This window comes from Hyaena hyaena, unplaced genomic scaffold (genome assembly GCF_003009895.1).
Source record: "Hyaena hyaena isolate Hyena2069 unplaced genomic scaffold, ASM300989v1 scaffold_265, whole genome shotgun sequence".
Lineage (NCBI taxonomy): Eukaryota > Metazoa > Chordata > Mammalia > Carnivora > Hyaenidae > Hyaena > Hyaena hyaena.
In genome coordinates this window covers 197,044-218,523 of record NW_024080899.1, presented here as the reverse complement: position 1 = coordinate 218,523, position 21,480 = coordinate 197,044, and the positions used below count along the sequence as shown (strand labels likewise).

The 21,480-nt window shown below is 56.1% G+C and overlaps 1 protein-coding gene across 1 annotated transcript in view; it reads right to left on the bottom strand.

Moving 5' to 3' along the window:
- The window catches only part of TCERG1L (transcription elongation regulator 1 like), a 179,224-nt gene that overhangs the window by 15,998 nt on the left and 141,746 nt on the right, over positions 1 to 21,480 (bottom strand). Inside the window, exons 11-12 of the mRNA XM_039245738.1 lie at positions 20,690 to 20,759; positions 1,459 to 1,591 (exon numbers count right to left, since the gene is read on the bottom strand). Coding sequence (XP_039101669.1) covers positions 1,459 to 1,591; positions 20,690 to 20,759 — 203 coding nt within the window. The remainder of the gene's footprint in view (positions 1 to 1,458; positions 1,592 to 20,689; positions 20,760 to 21,480) is intronic.

Genomic DNA, 21,480 nt, shown 5'->3' with positions numbered 1-21,480 from the left:
TGAGCAGAGCACAGGATGGGGCTGAGAGCAGAGGAGGCCACAGGGGGGGCTGCGCTGGCTCCCGGTCAGCGGCCGTCTCCCGTTGGTGACAGTCAGCCACCTGGACGGGAGTCAGGATGCCCACCGTCCCCGGGCCATCACACGCGGCAGGATTTATTTTCCAAATCGTCTCTACGTCTTCAAAATAATTTTGCGTGGGGACGAAGGAACTGATGTCCTTTTGAAAACAGAATGTGTAGCCTAACACATGCAGGTTTGAAAGTCATGTCTTTGAAGGGAAAGCATTGTCATCCGTGCACCAGGCCGTCCCTCATGGTCCTGTGCTCCTGGCCTCCACCGTGTCACCAGGCGTATGTGCTAATTTCGGCTTCACCCACCTCACTGCTGTCTTGACTTCATGAGGCTACTCTACCTTCCAAGCCTTCAAGGCCAAGGGCTATCTTTCATTTGTAAGTGAATAACAAGGTAGATAAAGTGACGCATACGTCAAACCCAAGGTGCAGAGGAAGAGGTCCCCACTCAGGAGGCCTCCTTCCTACCTGAAACACTTCAGAGCTGAGACATCCCACTTTCCTTGCACCCCAGGGCCTCCTGCCAGCCTGACTTTGGGCAACCCTGCTCGACCTCCCCCTCTGGGGGGAGGTGGGGTCTCCTGACACCTGGGCCCTGCCCGCTGCACCTGCCGCTGGGAGGGGCCGGCCCAGGAGGCAGCCTGGGGGCAGCTGCGGACCTCAGAGGGAATTTGCTCCCTCTGCAAGGCCTCCCAAGGCCACCAGAATGTTCATTATCATCGCCGCCACCCAGAGGCTCCCAGTCCTGCGTCCAGCCTGTTTGTGGAGACGTCCAACCCGGCCATTAGAGCTGACTCATTTTATACCCGAGAGCCAACGCTGGAATAAGTCATGGGAAGGAGATTTGGTTCCAAAATGTTTCTCCCTTGAATGCAGAATGAGGTTCAGAAGTCAACTATAATTAAGACATCCTATTTTTACCACGAATAGTGAACTGACACATAAGTATGTAAGTCCCGGCTTGTCGAAGGTACGTACAGGGGACACCCCTCTGGGGGCGAGGACCCCGAAACCTGGCCGGGCTCCCGCAGGAAGCTATCGGCACAGGTGCTGACTGCGCGCCAGGCCAGTGGCCGCCCCCTGCCCGCCTCTCAGGGACCAGCACGAGCAGGTGGGGGGCCGGGCCACAGCACCGCGGCCCCCCCGGCGAGACGCTCCTGTCTGTGTTCCTCCAGCCTCAGGTCGTTTGGCACCTGGATTTCACTCAACCTGATTCCACGAGCTCGGTGAGGAAGGAAAGTGTCCCTTGGGCTACGGGGACGATTACTCCGGCGACTGGCTTCCCAGGGGAGCCGTGACCTGCATTCGGGTCCTCACCCCTCCCTCCGTGGGCACGTCCGGGCCCCACTCCTCCCCCCAGGAACAAGTCTCCGAAGCCAGCCCTCACCCCTCGCTCCAGAAGCATGTCTCGGAAGTGGGTCACCCGCTCCTCCAGGGGCAGCAGGATCTGGGGTGCTGTTCCGGGGCCCTTGTCCACTCCTTCTGCCTCCTCTGGCCTCGGACTCGCGCGGCCTTCTGTCCTTTAGGGCACAAGAACAGACAGTTAGACGTGCCCTCGGAGACCCGCCTGCAGCCTCTAAAAGTCCTCCGGGGACGCTATGGGGCAAACACTTGAGAACCCTTCAAAGCCTGGGGCAGCAGCCCTGGGACGCAGGCTGCTCTGTTGCGCGTGGGGCGGAGCTGAGACGGGGACCCTGGCCCAGGGGCATCGGCAGGGGGTGAAGGCAGCGGTGCGTTCCTCGTGCGGGCCCGCAGGGCGGGGGGAGCCCGGAGTCCCCGTCTCACGCCCGGACCCGCTGTCAGTGGCGGTGAAGGGGGAGCCCTTCCATCTGCGCAAACCATGGGGCTCACGCCATCTGCTCCTGTTTGGATTTGTTTCGTTCAGGGAAGGCCTCGTTTTGGACAAATGCAGGAAGGCAGTGACCAGGGACCACTCCAGCAGCACTCTGGGTGCAGAGGACACTGTCCTGGGGCCTGACCCGACCGGGAGATTTCAGTGACAAAGGGGGAACTGGACCCCCACCCCAGGCCATCGGCGCAGAGATTGGTGCAGAGTGGGCCCCCCACCCCCACGCCCTGGAGCCGTTCCCTCTCCCGGCCCAGGGTGGGGGCTGCAGCCACGGCCCAGACAAAGTAGGCGGCGTTGGGAGCAGGTGCGAGCCAGGGCCCGGGGGGCCCCAGCGGATCCAACAAGCCACCTTCCCCAGGCTGGCGGCTGGGAGGAAGGAAAGAGCTCGCTCTTACCAAGCACAACCTGGCACCTGCCTTCTCTTACGTACCCGCTGCTCAATAGCAGTCTCGGGTCCACACCTCATTCTAGCAGCATTTAGGAGTCTCACTCCCAAACACCTGGGCATGTGCTGCTGGAAGATGCTCGGGGAACATCAGACATGGGTTCTCTCCTGATGCCCCTCCCTGTCCCCCACCTGGCCGCCCTGGGAGCAAGCCCACCCCCCCACCCTGACCTGGCCCCCAGGGGAGCAAGCCCCTCCCCCCACCCTGACCTGGCCCCTAGGGGAACAAGCCTGTCCAGCTGCCACCTGCCCCTCCTCACAGCCTGCGCTCAGCCCTAAGGCAGGTCCCCCCTGCCCCGGCCTAGAACCTGCTGCTGGGCCTCCTCCCGGCCCACGCTGGCCCACGCTGGCCCACACTCCCCCGCAGTCAGGGACTCCAGCGCCGACAGACCCATTGTGTCCTGAGGCCCCCAGGTTCAGAGAACCTTCACTTCTGACATGCTTTGGTGACAGTAAAGAGAAGTCCCCTGGGGGCCACCGAGCGTGGCGCCTCCCACATGCCTGCCAGCATCTGCATGGAGATGTTGGGGCAGAGAATGAGCCTGCTTCTCTGCAAGACCAGCCTCACCTAAGGATCAGTCAGTGAGTCACTCAGGCCAGACACACATAGAGGCTTCCTGACACAGGAGCAGCCCGGTGCCATGCCCAGGGTGACTGCATTCCTGGGGGACATCCGGCGGTGTCTGGAGACATGGGTGGCTGTCACCACTGTGGAGACCCTGCTGGTACAGGAGACGGAGAGGCAGACATGCTGCCAAATGCCCCGTGCTGCACAGGACAGGCGGCTGCGAGGGGCTCCCCCAAATCCCCACCTTCCGCCCACGTGGGGGGAGGGGCACAGGATGGGCGGCCACGAGGGGCTCCCCCAGAGTCCCCACCGTCCGCCCACGTGGGGGGAGGGGCAGGCCGACCGAAGGCCATACCATCACTTAGTGGCCAGGACCAAGCTGGTCCCCGCCTCCTGACGCCTGCTTTTTCCATCACTGTCTGTCCCGGGTACCGTGGAAATCCGCTAGTTCCTGCCTCCAGGATGAGCTGAGACCACACAACGCTCTACGCCTAACACTCACCAAGGTTGTGAGCTGGATTAATCCAACCTAATACAAAATGTGCAGAGAAAAAGAAAAAAAATCATTGGCTCAGCCCATTAGGGAACCTTATTTATAGATCAACTATTTCAGGAGAACTTACATTCTTTGCTGCTTATGCGATTATGTGGAATTTCAAAAAAAAAAAAAAAAAGAAAATTACCAGTGGATTTGCAATTGTATCATAATCCAAAGGGTATAATTAGGATTTCTTTGTAATAAATTTTCATTAGTTAAAAATAGAAGTGTGGAAACAAGACGCGTATTGTTGTTACTTGAAATAAGATTAATAGGAACGTTACAAGCTCAGCAATGATCACATATTACTGCTCATTCAATGCGGTATTTCGTTCCGAGCGGCTGGATGGCTTCCATATTGTGAAGCTATCGGTTCAATTAGAATTGGTCAAAAGTAATGCAAAATTGCTAAATATATTTTTAATATCCTCATGGCTGAGTGAGTTTTGTACCTTTACCAAAAAGCAAATTCTAATACTTTGCATACAACTAGCTCAAGGCCAAACCACCAAGGACGAGAGGCAGCATCCCTGAGGACACAGGAACTGGTACCCACAGGCCTGGCTGGCGGGGCCGGTGGGGGGCGGGGAAGGGCTCTCACCTGGAGGCAGGTTTTCCACATGGCAGACCCCTCGCTAGGTCGACACCCTGCCTTGGGAAATTTTCTAGGTCAAGTGCATGGGCTAAGAAGGGCTCGGTCTTGCCCAGCCTTTCCTCCAGAACTGGGGTCCCCAAGTCTGGTCCACAGTGCTGGGGTCCCTTCAGTCTGAGGGACAGCTCCCTGGCTCCCAGCCCCCATGTTTTGGGGGACATTACGGTGGCCACGAGAAGTGCTGTGCTCCCCCATTCTGCCTGTTGCCTCTGTGCTCTGGCTGCTGTGAGCTTATCCAGCTGAACTGCTAAAGGCCTGTGTGTGTGTGCACGCAAGGCGCCCACCCGGGGGGCCAAGTCTAGAGCCACAGGGTTTGCTGACCTGCGCACAGGACAGCAGATTATTTGGTAAAACCCACTAGACTCGTGCTTCGTGCAAGCAGATTCTAGACACGGCTCGTCTGGTTGCTGTTCCCTTTTGTGGAGAGGAGGGGCAGCACCGTCTGCTTAGCAGGTGCATACTGGGGACAAGTTGCTCAGTACATCGGAGGCACCGGCCCGTTGACCCCAGTGTCCATATGCCAGTGCGCCGTCATCCTGTCTCCATGCGTGGAAGCTCAGATGGGGCTGGACGCATCAAAGTCCAAGCCTTGGTTTGCACCAATGGACTGAGATCTGCACACCTCTGAGGTCTGCACACCTCAGGGTCCTAATGTGGGGCAATGACAGTGCTTGCCTCACCCAGGTGTGAGGATTCTGTGAGATAACCTGTGAACCCCTCTAAGCACCCTCTTCCCTCCTCTCCTCCCGTCCCCCCTCCCCCTTCCCTCCAAACACTATCACTAGAGAGCTGCACAGAAATAGAAGACATTCACTATTCCGCTGCTCCAATGCACCGCATGGGGGGGAGGGAGGTAAAGGTCAGCTCCACTGAGAGAGCGACCCCATGGCGCTGGGCCTGAACGAGCTCCTGGTTCCAGAAAGAAGCCTCACACAGAGGTGTAGCGGTGTGGCGTTGAGCACGCTTTTGAGCCTCCTTGGGGCCAGCTTGGTGTGAACTCTTGGGCAAGTTATGGAAGCTCTCCTGACCTTGTTCTGGTAAAAACACGTGGTTTGGACACGGCCATCTTGACACTCCTCAGGTCACCTCCATTCTGTGATGCAAATGTGGCCTTGCTCATTTAGTCCTGGGGAAATACTCAGGCATCTGGATTCTGCCACAGGCTTATTAGCTCCGCCTCCCGGCTTTACAGTCCCTATAAGTTTGATAAGAGGCCTCCCCATCTTACCCAGGTGGTCCCCAAACGTGCAGCAGAAAGTACCCAGGGCAGTGGCCTCTGTCAGGTCCACCCCTGCCCTGCCTCACGGCAACCCTGCATTCTCCCAGGTGGGTGATGGGCAGGGGGCGGCCACGTGGGGGCAGTGCCCTGGCAGCCCCTGTCTGCATGTGCCATGGCCACCACTAGGGTCCCTGGATGAGATGGCCGACGTGAAGGCCTCCGAGGTGGTGGTGGCCCCTCTCAAGGGGGCTGCTGCGTGACCTTGGTTTTATTTAAACCACCTCTCCCTCCCTCCCTGCCTTGGGCCTGCTTCCCAGGTCGAGGACAGGTTGGATGGCGTTTCTGTGTTACCACCGCCTGCAACTGGTGACCACTCAGTGCCCTCTCTGCCAAGGGCTGGCTGGCCGGGCAGGGTGCTGGCATCAGCGGTCCCCGGGGAGATGAAGACGGGGCCTGGGCTTCGTCTCTGCTTCCTTTGTGAATTTCCCAAGTGACCAAGTGTCCTCGTTAAGGAGCCCCCTCTGGCCACCCCTGAGGTCAGGCAACAGGGTGACTCAGATGGGCCCTTAGACAGGTTCAAGGGAGGGCCAGGCCCACTGGAAAGCCACCACATGACGGGAGGGCTGGACCCCTCAGGAAGGGAGGGGCTGGAGGTCGAGTTCGGTCACATGGGCAGTGATTCCATCGGTCCTGCCTGGGGTTGGGGGAGCTTCCTGTCTGGGGGGCTGGGGTCCCAGGAGGCAGACGCACCCCAAGCCCAGAGGGATAGAGGCCTGGGTGCCCGGGACCCTTCCAGAGCCCACCTTATGTACCTCTTCCATTTGCTGTCCCTGACTGCCAGGCAAGTCCCTGTGCAGCCCCAGGGCTTGCCACGAGCTCTTCCCCAGCCCGAGGCACGTGCTGGTACCGGAAGGCAGTGACTAAATTGTTGACTTAGCTTTTGTGGTTGAGTTTGTTCCTTGTGATTTCCTAGGAGACACATTAAATGCAGGAGAGCTCCACATCTCGCTTTTTAAAGAGGACAGGTGTTGTGGTCTGCAGGCGTCTTTCTTCCAGCCACAGAATGGTGCCCTTCTGAACGTTTCCTCTAGACTTTGTCTGGATGTAATTAGCACATTTTTGCAAGTCTTCTGAATGCATGGCTCTTCTCTCCGAGCAGAGTTGTCAAAGGAATTTATAAAACAATGTTGTTTTTGTAAATGTACTGTGGTTTGGTGTCCACGGCTCTCTGCCGTGGTGAATTGCTGAGAGCTACACTTCAGGCCCCAGGCAAGACTGGAGCCCTTCCATGGCTCACGGGAACTGTCTTCTGGATTTTCATTAGCCTCTTCAATCTCCGTAGTCCTCATCCTCAAAATGGGAAGAAGAGGAGGAGAAGGTGGAGCAGGATGAGGGGAAGATGAGGAAGAAGAGGGTGGGGAGGGGACGGGGAGACAAAGGAGAAGGACAGGAAGAGGGAGAGGAGGAGGAGCCCAGATCTACGTTGTAGGGATGACACAGGAGGCAGCGTGTCGGGCATTAATTGTCTGACCTCAACAGACTTGTCTTTGAACTTGGACTTTCATACAAACATGTGTATTTTCAGACAAATGTCACTTTCCTGACTTTTTTTTTTCATCTGTAAACTTGGAATTATAATAGTACCTGACACTTAAGATTTGTTGTAAGAATGAAATGCAGTAATATGAAGATCTGATATTTGTTGACATTCTGTGTGCACACCCTTATCCCCCTACTTTGCCCACATCACCTCACTCAGTCACAGTGCTGTCGGGGGACATGGTTATCATCCTCACAGATGGGAAAACTGAGATGAGGCATGTAAAGTAGTTAGCACAATGGTTGGTCTATAAATAGCACTGATGATGGTGATGGTGGTGATGATGGTAATGATCACGGTGGTGGTGATGATGGTTGTGATGGTGATGATAGTGATGATGGTGATGGTGATGGTGGTGATGATGATGATGGTGATGATGGTGGTGATGGTGATGATGGCGGTAATGGTGATGATGATGATGGTGATGATGGTGATGATGGTGATGATGACGATGGTGATGATGGTGATGATGACGATGGTGATGATGGTGATGATGGTGATGATGATGGTGATGATGACGGTGATGATGGTGATGATGGTGATGATGGTGATGGTGATGATGGTGATGACGGTGATGGTGGTGGTGTGGTGATGGGGATGATGATGATGACGATGGTTGTGATGACGATGGTGGTCACATGATAGTGGTGATAACACTAATGATGATTCTTCACTTTCGTGGTCTCTGGCGGCCTCTGACCACCAATGCCAGCCCTCCCAAGACTGGGATCCAGTCCTCTGTTTGGCTGGACGATGTCTCATCTTTTCTTTGATTTAATGGATGGGGAGAACTAGTTCTTTCTCCTGGCAAAGAAGGCTGGGGATTTATCATCAAAATACTGCCAGCCTGTAACTCTGGTGTTAGACACAATATGCAATTCTGCAGGAATCAAAGTCTCTGTGAATCTCTGCCTTGTGGGGCCTCAAACATCATATTGTGTGGTTGTAACAAATAGTCTTCAGATGGGGTGAACTTTGAAAGCTCTGTGTTCTCTGGTTTTTAGCCCTGACACTACAGTGTGGTAACACGCCTCTGGCTACTGTCAGAAGACTGGCGCGTCCATCAGGGTAGGCTCCAGATCCCTTGATGGGATGGGAGTGCAGAGGCGGGCTCTTCCAGCAATACCCTTCCTACACGGTGGTCGGGGGTCAAAGCTGGCACAGCAGCACGCAGGAGCCCCCAGGATGGACAGCAGCCGCGGCGAGATCCTGGCCGCGGGGTCCCAGCACTGGCCCTGAGCAGGATGGAGCGAGGACCCGTGGGACACACAGGGACACAGCTGTTCCCTGCCGGCACGCAGAGGTGAGGCTCCAGCGTGGGCAGGGACATAGGAGGGGGAGGACTCAGGCTGCAGGCGGGGCCTGGGATCCCGGGCTCCCCTCCCGGCATCTGATGCTGCCTGACTGACCGCCGGCCCCTGGCAAACCTCTGTGCGCCTGCTCTTGCCCTGCTCTGCTCGCCTGTGCAAGTTTTGCCCCAGCCCCCCTCTCTGGCCCTGACGACACCTTCGGGGAGTTGGGGCTGGGGACGAGCAAAGGCACCCCAGCTCTGCTGACGCAGACCCCTCTGTGGCAGGGCGACTGCACCCAGCCAGCCCTTTCTGTGCACACGGTTACGACTTGCCAGTCAGGAGCCAGGGCCTCCCCCCACACCGAGGCCTCGCTGGCAGCGGCTTTCGGAGGGACCGAGGCTGTGCCCGCGGCAGACTGGCTGGTCAGCCTGCAGGCCAGCCCTGCGCTCGAAGGCCCTGGTCCCCTCCGTGGGAAGCAGCAGTTTCCTGGCTCGTGGCAGGTGGCCTCCTTCTGGGCTGCGTGAGCTCGGACCCCTGTCCCCAGAAATGGGTCGGTGTGGTTGTCAAAAGGGCGGGTTCTGAGCCGAGTCCCCGCTTCACAACCCAGCTCTGTGAGGGGCGAAATCAGAACGCATTCCCAGCAGCCGCAGGTCCACCTGTGTGGTCTCCTCACCCGGGAGCGCGCGAGGCCTCGGAGCCCAGGAGCCCATCCGACATGATGGCAGCACCGGAGCCGCAGACGGGTCCTCACTGTTCCTCGAGTGCACGTCTCCTCCTTGTGTGGGGCCGGTGGCCCCGCGCTGCTCCCGAGAACGCACAGGCTTGGGGGGTGTGGGCCGCGGCTCACAGGGGCTGCCGAGTCACTTGCATTGCTACAGTCATTACAGAACTTTGAGGAAGCGTCGGACGGAACGCGTCAGCCCAATCCCATGCACCTCGGCACATAAGACTCTTGGACTTTCGAAGATTTAAAACACAAGCAAACCTCCTGATGTGAAACAGAGCAAAGGCAGAGGAAGTTTCCGGTGTCCCCAAACCCTCACGGCAAAGCAGACTGTTAGGACGGCAGAAGACATCTGGCAGACATCTTCACAAGTAGGGCTGAGGCTTCCCCACACCTCTCACTGTGGGCGGGCACAGCCAGGCCCCAGGCACCAGCGGGCCCTCAGGTTATCAGCGATGGCCCTGGGATGAAAGAAGGTGACAGAGGCCCTGAGATGTCCCTGGGGTTGACAGGCAGGCACAGGGCAGTGCCTCCTGAGTGAGCAGATGAACAGGGTGGCTGCAGAAGCTGGGGGGGCCCCCACCTCAAGAAGCCAAGGTGGTCCGGCGCTTGGAAGGGCGAGGTGGCCGGGCCTGTGAGCTAAGGGTCCGTCAGGATAAAACCCAGGACAAATGCAGAAACTGGCATGAACTTATCGGAATTACACAGAAACACCAAGGAAAGGGAAGGAAGGGCCCCGGTGAAAGCGGCGGGAGCTGTGGACAGGCTCCAGCACGGGGCACATTCACACATCATGACACGGGGAGGGGGTCCCCGAGCCTAGTCACCAGGAGTGCCGTGTTAGATCATCTCCCCGTCACCATCTCATTTAACCTCGAGCTGCAGGGAAAGGTCATCGTCCAACCCCACGCACGTGAGTAAGAGGACAATAATGCATGTGAGAAACGCCACCTCCCCGCCCCCAGACAGAAGGAGCAAGACCCAAGTCGGCCAAGAATCTGATGAAAGCACTAACCCACTACTTGAAAATGAGCTACCTTTTCTTTTTTATAAACTTTATCTGTTTATTTTGAGACAGACAGACAGCATGGGTGGGGAAAGAGCAGAGAGAGAGGAGACAGAGACTCCCACCCGGCTCCCAAGCTGGTAGCACAGAGTCAGACACAGGGCTTGAACCCACAAAACATGAGATCACGACCTGAGCTGAAACCAAGAGTTGAACACTTAACCAACTGAGCCCCCCACCAGATGCCCCCAAAATGAGCTCACTTCTCCAAGGCTACGGTGGAGGTTATAAAATCACAGTGTATATCAGAATAGACAGTTCAGGGGGGAAAGGGCATATTGCACCAAATAAATATTTGAAAAGACAGCTGAATGATGCGGGAAATTACAAATTAAAGGGAAACAAGTTAGAAATGAAAAATAAACCAGAAGGCACAGAAAGATATCTTAAGATTAACAGATAAGAATGAGAGGAAAAATCCAAAAGAGACCAGGAAAGGTACAAAAAAGGATGTGAAAGAAAGTGACATAGAAGGTGACTAGAACCTGACCTGGAGCGTGACATAGAAAGTGACATCGAAGGTGACATAGAACATGACATAGAAGGCAAAGAGCAAACTGTGCACTTGGAGCGGCCAGTAAGGAGGCTCAAAGCATGAAATGGAGCAAATACTAAAAAACGATTCAAGAAAAATCTCCTCATATGAAAGAGATATTCACCTATAGTTTGAAAAGGCACATGTCATGCCCGGGACGTTCCGGCAACAATCACCAAGACAGTGACGAGCTCTTTGTTTTTTAAAGGACAGAAGCCGTAACAGATGGAAGCACACAGGCTGTGTTCAAATCCGGGAACTCACTGTGACTTCATCACCTTTGGAGGATGCGTGCGAGCCAGTGAACACAATGCTTGGAAAATGAGCTTGAAAGAATAAGAATCCAGCTTCTACCCTGTGTTTTCTGTCCCAAATGTAACTCAAGGGAATCAAAAAGTTTCTGAGGATATTGCTCTTTGGAAAGTGCTCAAGTGAGCAGGCGCAAATAAAATGGTAGGATTCACATGCTGGTATTTAACAACCCGTAAGGAAATGACGGTCCCACACAAACACCTGCTCACATCACAAAGACAGGTGACCAGAGATGCTGAGGCTCTTGGCAGAGGGAGCTCAGTGCTGCTGTGAGGTTTTCAAACCGGAGCGGGGGCGGCCTGTACGTGTGGCCGTGCCCAGAAGCTCAGGGGCAGTGGGGCCCACGGACGTGAGGACACAGACGAGGGACTTCAGTCGGGGGAAATGCCGATTTCTTTCAAAGCAAATGAAGCAAACCAAAGTGGGGCAGGAGAGGAGAAAACTGCATTTTTTTTAAAAATATTTTTATTTATTTCTAGGAGAGAGAGAGAGAGAGAGAGAGAGAAGCATGAGCAGGTGAGGGTCAGAGAAAGAGGGAATCACAGACTCTGAAGCAGGCTCCAGGCTCCGAGCTGGCAGTCAGCACAGAGCCCGACGCGGGGCTTGAACCCACCAACGGCGAGATCATGACCTAAGCGAAAGTCGGACGCTTAACCAACTAAGCCACCCAGGCGCCCCGAAAACTGCATTTTAAAACAGGCTCAGGAAGGTGAAGAGCAGGGTATGGAACTCAAACCTGATTCGGACACTGGTGTGAGAAGGAAAGTGTAAGAGAAAAGAAAGCCGTCAAGGTGGGGTTGAGCAAAGTCCGGGCAGCGATGTGATCGTATTCAGGAATTGTCTGCTGCTTGTTTTCTGGAGTGGTTATGGGCATCTTCTAAAAACCCGAGATGCTAGTTCTGCAGGCTGAAATACGCACAAACGGAATTTATGTGAGATCTGGGCTTGTTCCCAAATAGTCTGGGTGGGGGGCACTGACCAGGCGCGAGCTGTGCCGGCCGTGACCGGCTGCTGAGGCCGGGAACGTGTCCTCGGAGGGCAGGTGCCCGGCTCCGCTTTCTTCGCTGCACTTCGCCACGTTGAAAAGTGGACGGATGAACTCAGAGCTGGGTCCTGAGCTGACCTCACCGCGTTTTCCCTGCACACAATCCTTGTCCCGGGCTCACGCTCATCCCGGACCATCCCCTTCAGGTCGCACCCGCTCTGCGTCCGTCACTGTAGCGGCAAACGCCGCCGTGCCGCCGCTCCCACCGCCTCTCCCTGCCTCCTGCCAGCTGAGCGTTCTTTGCGGTAGGAGCGATTGTCAGGTGACCCATCGAGTGTCCCAGGTCTGCAGCCAGTATGTTCCTCCTCGTGCAACACAAGAGAAAAAGTTGCCTCAGGTTGTCACACGTGCATACCTCCCGAGGTCCTGGAATGAGCCCAGATTCTTGACAACCAGTCTGGAGAAGAGAGAGGTGAGACGTGGCCCAGCGCACGGTGACGCCTCTCTGTGTCGCTGTGTCCCCGCCGTGACACCGCCCTCACGCCACCGTAAGGGTCAAGTGGGTCGAACGGGAGGGCTGCAGGAGACATGCCCATTGTCTCAGCCGGTGCCCGGCTCGCAGCTGCACCCCCTCCCCTCGCTGGCCCTTGGGCACCCACACAACCGTGTTGGCGAGGCAGGAAGCTCATTTCCACGCCAGAGAGATTTCGGACATCCTCACCGCGATGGAGCCACCGTGTGCAGGTTTCTGATGCCTGGTTGCTCGTTCCTGTGGGAAGGTGAGTGGCTTCTGGGGAGGAGTTGTAGCCGCAATGACCTCTCCGTAGGGACAGTCACCCTGGGCACGCCCCACCACTGGGATGGAGAGGGTCTGGGGATAGGAAATTCCCCTGATTTCGTTTAAGAGGGAGAGTTTGACAGTGGGAATTCGGAGGAGGAGGTGGAAATTGAAACTGTCTTCTCAAATCAAAGACGGTCTCCAGGGACGTTCCGTCCTCAACTCCCTGGGGAGCAGGCAGGAGAGGGCAGCGCACAGGGGTCCCAGGGGGGCCCTGGGGCTCGTCGTGGTGGAGAGAGGGAAGGCCAGCATGACCCCAGCCCCCACACGTCTCCTCGGGCTCCTCCACCCTGGGGAAGCCTGTCAGAGTCCTGCTTGCTCGAGACTCAGCTGACGCCTCGCCTCCCTGACTGTCTCGTGTCTGCATGGCCCCACCCCCCCCCCAACTGCCTTCTCACAGAAGCAGCGCGGATGGGCACAGCTCCCGTGTCGATGGCACATGTGACACCCACGCTGGGGCCTCTCCTCCAGAGCAGGGACTCAGATCAAACAGTAGCTGTGCTGCTGTCATGCAGAGGCCCCGGGAGAGGACAGACACCCATGGAGGGACTCACAGGGGACCAGCTGGAATCAGTGACCGCCGGGCCCCAGCACAGAGGTGACAGACTGTCCCCGTGCCGAGGGGAAGGGGCTGCAGCTCAGCACCGAGAGCACAGGGACCAAGGTCTAGAGTGGGGAGTGGTGACACGGTGGCACCAGGGACAGAGACATTTCTGGTGCAACCAACTGGCCCCAGGGCACCCGGGCCAAGGAAGAAACACAGTCAGTCCAGCGGTGCCACATCGTGGCGTCTGGGATGCTGGGGCCATCTGACGTGGCCTCAACACTCCCGTTCTCCTGGGCTAGAGCTGCTGGAGAGAGGAAATGACATCCAAGTGCCTGCCTGTCCCCCAGGCTCCACACGGCAGGTGCACTTGACCTTTGCCCAGTGCATGCCTGAGAGAGAAAGGGCGAGTCGGAGATTGGTTGTGATCTGGGAATACGGCCACCTGTTTGCCCGCCCATCCACTGGGTCTGTCTCTCCAGGGCCATGGCCTCCGTGCATGATCACTGGGCAGACGTGGGCCTCACATTGTCCCAGAATTGTCCATCCTGCCAGAGAGACGGGGGCCATGGGAAGCTCCCAGATGGGAGCTGGCACACAAGGTAGTGCATACAGCAGGTGCTTAGCATTTGATGGTTTGCGGGCCAGAGCCTAGCCTGTCTCTCTGCTGGCCTGCCTCTGGGTGGGCACCATGTTGGACTCAGATGGTCCAGGCAGGCTGGGAAGGTCCCCAGGGTCCCCTGTGCACCCTGCGCGTGGGCATGCTCTTGACAGCATGAATGGATCCCTCGTGGGATAAAATTCCCCAGCAGGCCCCACCCCCGTGCAAGGGAAGACAGGCTAATCACAGACACCACGGTTTCATCTCAGAGTTCATGTGCCGGCTGCCAGCACGGAGGTACCCGGAGACCGGCGGCCAGCCCTCCTGTGCACCCGCTGCGTGAAGGTAAGGGAGACACCCCAGGGACCCAGGAAGGGAAAGTGGGCTGAGAGGCCTGACAAAGAGCTAGAGACGGAAGTTTGGGGGGGAGGGACTTGGCCTGGCCTCCACAGGCCGGATTTCAGGTCTCCCCGTGGGGGGTCCTTGTGTGACAGGTGACAGGAGGAATCTTCCCCTTCACCCAAAGGCAAGGGGCACTGCCCGCCGCATCTGTGTGCGGCCCACGCGTGGTCTGGGTCCCCTTTCTAATGCCAGTATCTGGTCTCCCCTTTCAGAAATACAGAGGTTTATCATTCTTTTCGGAGCGAAAATAAATGGCAGGAATGTCTGTTCCAGCTTAAAGAGACAAATGAAACCCCAGCACAACTGATGGCTCAATCCCCAAGGCGGCTGAGCTGTGGAGGACACGCTGGTGACCTGTGGCACAGACTCGATGCTGTTTCCAAAACCACAGGTTTCTAAACAGACCCCATTGATCGACGAAAATCATGAATTATGTACGAAGATAACAGAGGCAAGTGGGCATTAATAATCTGTTTTCTGTGCCCGTCAAAGACCACAGAGAGACGACGCGCTGTCCTATCTTACGGAGTCCCCTGGAGAAGACGTGAGACTCCCACGCTGACCCTGAATGTGGATCAGGCTCGCTTTGTCGGGGAGAATTAAAGATATAATTTTATAGCAAGTTTATTCTTAAGTCCATTTATCTTCTCACACTATCTGATAGCAGGGTAAAGACGCCACACTCTCACTGTCTCAACAGCTAACCTCTCTGGGATTCTAGAAACCCTGTACATACAGGTGAAAGAGCTTCCCTTCTGTACTGTGACGCCCCCACCACTGCCCACACCCCCTGACCATCGCTTGCCTGTGTGCCGGAGGTCAGCAGCTCTGTGATTGCGGTAAGGGAACTTCTTTCCATCTTCCTAGCTGGCTCCGTCTGGACACGGCCTTGACCTGGGAACGATCTCAGGGGTAGTGTTTGCAAAAGCCTCCAGACTTTGTATTAGGCTTGTCTTTTGGATGGTAATGAATTTTTTGGTTCTAGATGGACTCTCCCAGCACTAGGTTGCCCCCAGTAGGGGGTCAGAACTCCAGGAAGACGGATCATAACCCGACGGTTCTGTAGAGGGCACCTTGGGATCATGTGTGGACATGGAGGATAGGGGCTACTTCCTCAGATGACCCCAAAGGTCTTTCTAGACCCAGCATTGTCCAGAGGCCCTGCTCTGGGCACGCCTTGGCCTCCTTGGTTTGTCAAGAGAAGATATGTGGGACATACTTGGAGGAAAAAGAAAAAGGACCAGGTGCTTCCTGCCGATTCTGTGTTCTCTTGTCTCCAGCCCACGCTGCACACGACCCCAAGAAAGCGTACGAGTGATATGACGGTTTTATGGGATAAGCTCAACTTCACCCCTTCCACCCAGAGCCATCAACTGGGCATCCCCCAAACTCACAAACCACAAAATTTACAAACTTAGAATTAAACAATACTCCAAGCCAAGAGATTTCTTTTGGTCACCCACAGGATAAGAAATCTGTGTCACAGCTTTGGGCCAAGTTTTAACTGAAGGAGCAGCACCACCCTTTCATGGCCCAGAAGGTCACTAGTGAGGGGAGGTCCCCAGCCCATCAGTGGTAAGAACCGGTACATCATGAAAGGGCTAAATGCCATACAGACCATTGACGATTTCTTCTCTAACGTGTCTGGCTGATAATTCCATGCTGATGTTTAAACTACAAGACAGATTTTGCTGGATCCTTGAAATAGTACCATTCAATTATTTGCCATAAATCCTAAGTTCTTAAAATAGACCACACATTTGAAAAGCACGTCTGAACTAGAGAACAGATCCTGCCGCAGGAAACGGGGAGACGCAGTCCCTGCTCGCTCCCAGGGAAGACATAGGATCAGGTGTCATGACCACATTCCACTAAATAGTAAATAACAAGGCACTTGAAATGGCGTTCACCAGGTCAATTAATATATTTGAGTAATTTAGGGACACCTGGGAGGCTCAGCCGGTTAAGTGTCTGACTTCGGCTCAGGTCATGATCTCATGATTCCTAAGTTCAAGCCCCACATCAGGCTCTGTGCTGACAGCTCAGAGCTTGGAGCTGCTGCAGATTCTGTCTCCTGCTTTAGATTCTGTCTTGCCCTCTCCCTCTCTGCCCCTCCCCTGCTCATGCTCTGCCTCTCTCTGTCTCTCTCTCAAAAATAAATAAGCATTAAAAAATTAAGTAAATAAAATAAAATATTGTAGTAATTTGAAAGTCTGTCACTGTGACATATTTCTCTTCCCAGGGAGTTTTGGGGAAAGCATCATTTAGACCTGAATTATTTGAATAATTGATCTAATTCTATCTGTGGAAGAGTATGCAAAATGTATATGAGTTGTATCAGGGTTTGGGAGAAGTGCAGGAAGAGAGAGCAATGTCCACATTGAGCATGTGATTTGTTCCCTTTTTTCCTGAACGTGGCTGCTGGTGAGTCACACATGTAGGTAGATTTGACACGCTTCTTGATGACAAAAAAATTCTACTAGTTATACAAAGGAGGTAGGTCAGAAGGGACTGATTTCAGCAGGTCCTCTGAAGGCTAGTTCTCTTAGTATATATGCCAGAATCCACCAATTAAAAACACACAAAAGCAGTCAAGAGCTTGAGAAAAGCCTGGACTTATTGACAGTAACTTTCCCAAAGTCGGACACGGTACACAGATGATGCTGGTGGTTGGTGGTCCGGGGCCATTAGCTCTGAGCAAACGGCAGGTTGATCGGGCTGTGGGGGGAGTTTGGGAAAACTGCACAGGGGTGAGGCTTCCAAACAGAATGCGAGGTTTGTATAAACGGCTCAGAGATGAATGACCAGGATGGGTGGAGTATTCTAGATCCCCAGTCCAGCTGCATTCACTACAGAGGAAGCATTTCCTCCCAGAGCTCAGCGGGAGAACGTGGAGGCCAGGACAGGGACCCAGGCGGCCGGGGACGGAGTCCGCAGGCGGAAACGGGTCAGCGATGCCCACAGCCTCTGTGTCTGTGCCCAAGCTGGTGCTCAGTCGCGGAAGTCACTCAGATGATTAAAACCGACATTAATGTTCTGACGTTACTTGAATGCCAGCTGCTCAGAATTCAAGGACAGTCCATGGGAACACGAGTGAAACGGGGCCACGTGTGGGCAGATGTCCCAGCTACTCTGGATCCTATCCAACGCCTCCTCCAACCCAACTTCAGCATCATCAGACAGTGGCTGGATCTGCATATTTCTGGTGCCTCAGGAAGATCGTTTTGTTTTTAAAATCACGCATCCATTTGTGCAAAGACCGACAGACGCCGGCTTGGCTGATACCCGTGGTCTGAACATAAAAATAAGGACACGACACTTTACTTCCTTTCCGGAGCCCTTGGCCCCGCGGAAGGCACTTGGCCTCCACCCCCCGTGGGGCATGCAAGTGCCCTCTGAGGCCCGAGATGACTTTCTAACGAGCAGGCAGGAGACAGGTGTGTGTCGGGGGGGTGGTGCTCGGCACTCCAGGGCCACAGGGAGCCTCTGGCGCCGACCTGCAGCCCTGATCCCCTTTGTCCGAGGGAGGAGCCATCCCGCACCTGGACAGCCCCCTGTCTTGGGAGGACACCACTCACCCGTCCCTGCAGTGTTTCTAGAAAGTTCTGTGATCAGTTACAATTACAATATGCCTGGGCCCTGGTCAGCAAAATGATTTTTTTTTAATTTTTTATTTATTTCTAGGAGAGAGAGAGAGACAGCGTGAGCAGGGGAGGGTCAGAGAGAGAGGGAGAAACAGGCTCCAGGCTCCGAGCTGGCAGTCAGCACAGAGCCCGACGTGGGGCCCGAACCCACGAATCGCGAGATCATGACCTAAGCGAAAGTCGGACGCTTAACCGACTAAGCCACCCAGGCGCCCCATCAAAATGATTTTTTAAGGGGCGCATAACAGGGAGGGGCCCAAAGGCATTGACGCAACAGGACTGGGGGCCACACAGCCCTGACGCTGCAGGTGCTCATCTCCAACCCCGTTCATCCACCGTCTGCCCCAGAGAAGAGCCCCATCCCACTGGGGGTCAGGTGTCAGTGCCCGGTGTCCCGCGCTCGCTCCCCTCCCTCCCCTCTCTCCCCCTCTCTCTGCCCCCCTTCTTTTGCCAGGAAGCCACCCCTAAGGGCTGAAGAGCCTGGAAAGGGCACGGGCTCTGAGGCGAGATGGCATTTTCCTTCATGGCCGCGGACAGGTGTCACTGCAGAGTCTTACCCCTAAGGCACTGGTTTTCTGGTAGAAATAATATTAAGAGCATATTTTTAAGTCTTTATACGACAGAAGGCTAAAGAATATTTGGGTGACAGAGGTGCCCTTGGCGGCTCAGTCGGTGGAACAAACAGCTTCTGATCTCAGGGTCCTGAGTTCGAGCCCTGTGTTAGGTGCAGAGATTACTTAAAAAACAAAATCTTTAAGAAATTAAAAAAAAAGAATTGGGTGGTATAAAAATGGCGACAAGGTGGTGGTTTTCACCAGGACAAATGGGTCAGGATGTGAAGCCTGTTTTCCTCAGACAGACAGAGGACGACCTTTCTTGGCCGCTAGAGTGGTCACACTTCCGTTGTGATGCAGTTTAAAAAACACCAATTTTCACAAGCTGGCGTTGGAGTCTTAGCCAACACCTTCCCTCGTCTCCCATGCCCTCAAGCCCCGGAGGGCAGGCGGAAGGCCACCCACCCGGCCATCTGCCTCCGTGTCCACACAGTGAAGCTCTTAGCGCTGTGTCTTTGTCCAGTGATGCCGCCAAATCTCTTTCCTTTCCGAAGGACTTCAGATGGGAGCCTTTTTCCTGCCTGAGCAGAGTGGGGGCTGGGCTCGTCTGCACCTCCTGAAGGTTCTAAGGCTCATTTTGTAATGCCCCCTTCCACGGGGCGGAGACACACAGCCCCGAGCGTCACCCTGGGTGTAGCACTCAGAAGGAAAGGAGCCCCAGACCGGGTCCAGCAGGAGGGACTCAAGAGGTAGCAGTCAGAGGTGGGTCCCCACCAATGTGTGCAGCCGCACTGCAGCCACAGGGTGAGAGCTGTGCATTTGCTGATGTGACCACAGTCACACGGCCGCGCCCCATCCACTGTCACCTTATGCTGCCACTGGGACCTTCCCCAATCTCGTGCAGGTAGGAAATCAGGTCAGGGTGGAATTACTTCCTCCACCATCACAAAGCAAGCAAGAGGCACCCAACTCCAGTCCCAGACCTGCCGGACCCACACCGTGTCCTCACCCCCAACACGAGACCCACAACACCGTGTCCTCACCCACAACACGAGACCCATGACCCCGTGTCCTCACCCCCAGCACGGGACTCACACCATGTCCTCACCTCCAACACGGGACTCACTACACCGTGTCCTCACCCCCAACACGGGACCCACAACCTTGTGTCTTCACCCCCAACACGGGACCCACGACCCCGTGTCCTCACCCTCAGCATGAGACCCACGACACCGTGTCCTCACCCACAACACAGGACCCAAAACACCGTGTCCTCACCCCCAGCACGGGACTCACTACACCATGTCCTCACCCCCAACACGGGACTCACTACACCATGTCCTCACCCCCAACACGGGACCCACAACCTGTGTCCTCACCCCCAACACGGGACCCACGACCCCGTGTCCTCACCCCCAACACAGGACCCACGACACCGTGTCCTCACCCCCAACACAGGACCCAAAACACCGTGTCCCCCCCCCAGCACGGGACTCACACCATGTCCTCACCCCCAACACGGGACTCACTACACCGTGTCCTCACCCCCAACACAGGACCCACAACCCTGGGTCCTCACCCCCAACACAGGACCCAAAACACCATGTCCTCACTCCCAGCACGGGGCCCACGACACCGTATCCTCACCCCCAGCATGGGGCCCACGACCCCGTGTCCTCACCCCCAGCACGGGGCCCACGACCCCGTGTCCTCACTCACAGCACGGGGCCCACGACACCGTGTCCTCACCCCCAGCACGGGGCCCACGACACCATGTCCTCACCTCCAGCAAGGGGCCCATGACCCCGTGTCCTCACCCCCAGCACGGGGCCCACACCATGTCCTCACCCCCAGCACGGGGCCCACGACCCCGTGTCCTCACCCCCAGCACGGGGCCCACGACACCCCCACGACACCGTGTCCTCACCCCCAGCACGGGGCCCACGACCCCGTGTCCTCACCCCCAGCACACAGCACCACCTGGCACCTTCCATCCACAGCACCTTCAGGGCTCCGGGCACCAGGCCAGGGCTGAGCACATGGGCACAGGGAGGGCCAGCATGGGCTGGACGCTGGCCAGTGTCCAAGGTGCCTGGAGCCACGGAGGCACCTGTCCGCTGAGGCCTGGGTCCTCCCGGCATCTGTCTACTGGTTACACCTCTTCGTTGCCCAGTCAGATGGTCCCTTTCCCTCCCACACCACCCCGCTGCCCACTGAGGAGACGCAGGAGCAAAAGGCACCATCACCTACCGGTTCCGCTTGGTTCTCACGTTGCGGTCTTCCTGGCCGTCCTCGGACCTCGACCCGTCGCTGTGGTCGCCTGGAGGAAACCCAAGTTAACAAGGTTGCCGTGTGAGCGCCCATCACCCCGGCAACCCCGGGCAACCCCACTTCCAAGCGGGGTCAGCTGGAAGTTCAGGAAATGATTTCCCGCAAAGACTGATCTCAAATCCTGGAAGCAGCCTTCCCTTGGGGCTCGCTCTGTGCTCCCGCAGGAGAGAGACCTCACTCTTCTGTGCGAGAAGGCGCCTCAGCTGCTGTCCACTCAGAGGCTGCTAGGTGGTCCAGAGAAGCCAGGGCTGGGCAATGGGGGGTGGGCGTCACCCAATCCCACCCCCGCACCTCGGGACGCAGGCCCCCGATAAGCCCTCCTGCGTCCCGTGTCCCTGCAGCTTCTCGCAAATGACCCGAGAGGCCTGCCCCCGCCCCCCGCCCGTGTCCCTGCAGTGAACCCTCCCACTTCTGCACATGGCACGCCCTTCCCTACTGCCACGTGGCTGCTTCGAAAACCCAGACTGATTTTGAAGGCGGGCCCCCTGTTTCCATCCTGAGAGAGCTGGCCTTGTAAATACTTGATGAGCTTTGGGAATGAAAATGTAAAAAGGTGCTTCAGCATTTCCCATCTGTCTCCAAGAGGGAAAGAGGAAAAATGAGGAGCAGGATGGTTCTAGAGCATTATTATTGCAGTCCTGACAGATGAACCATTTCCAAATGCTCCCTGGCGTCACAACTGCTTTCTGCCCTGCTTCTCATTCTGTGTC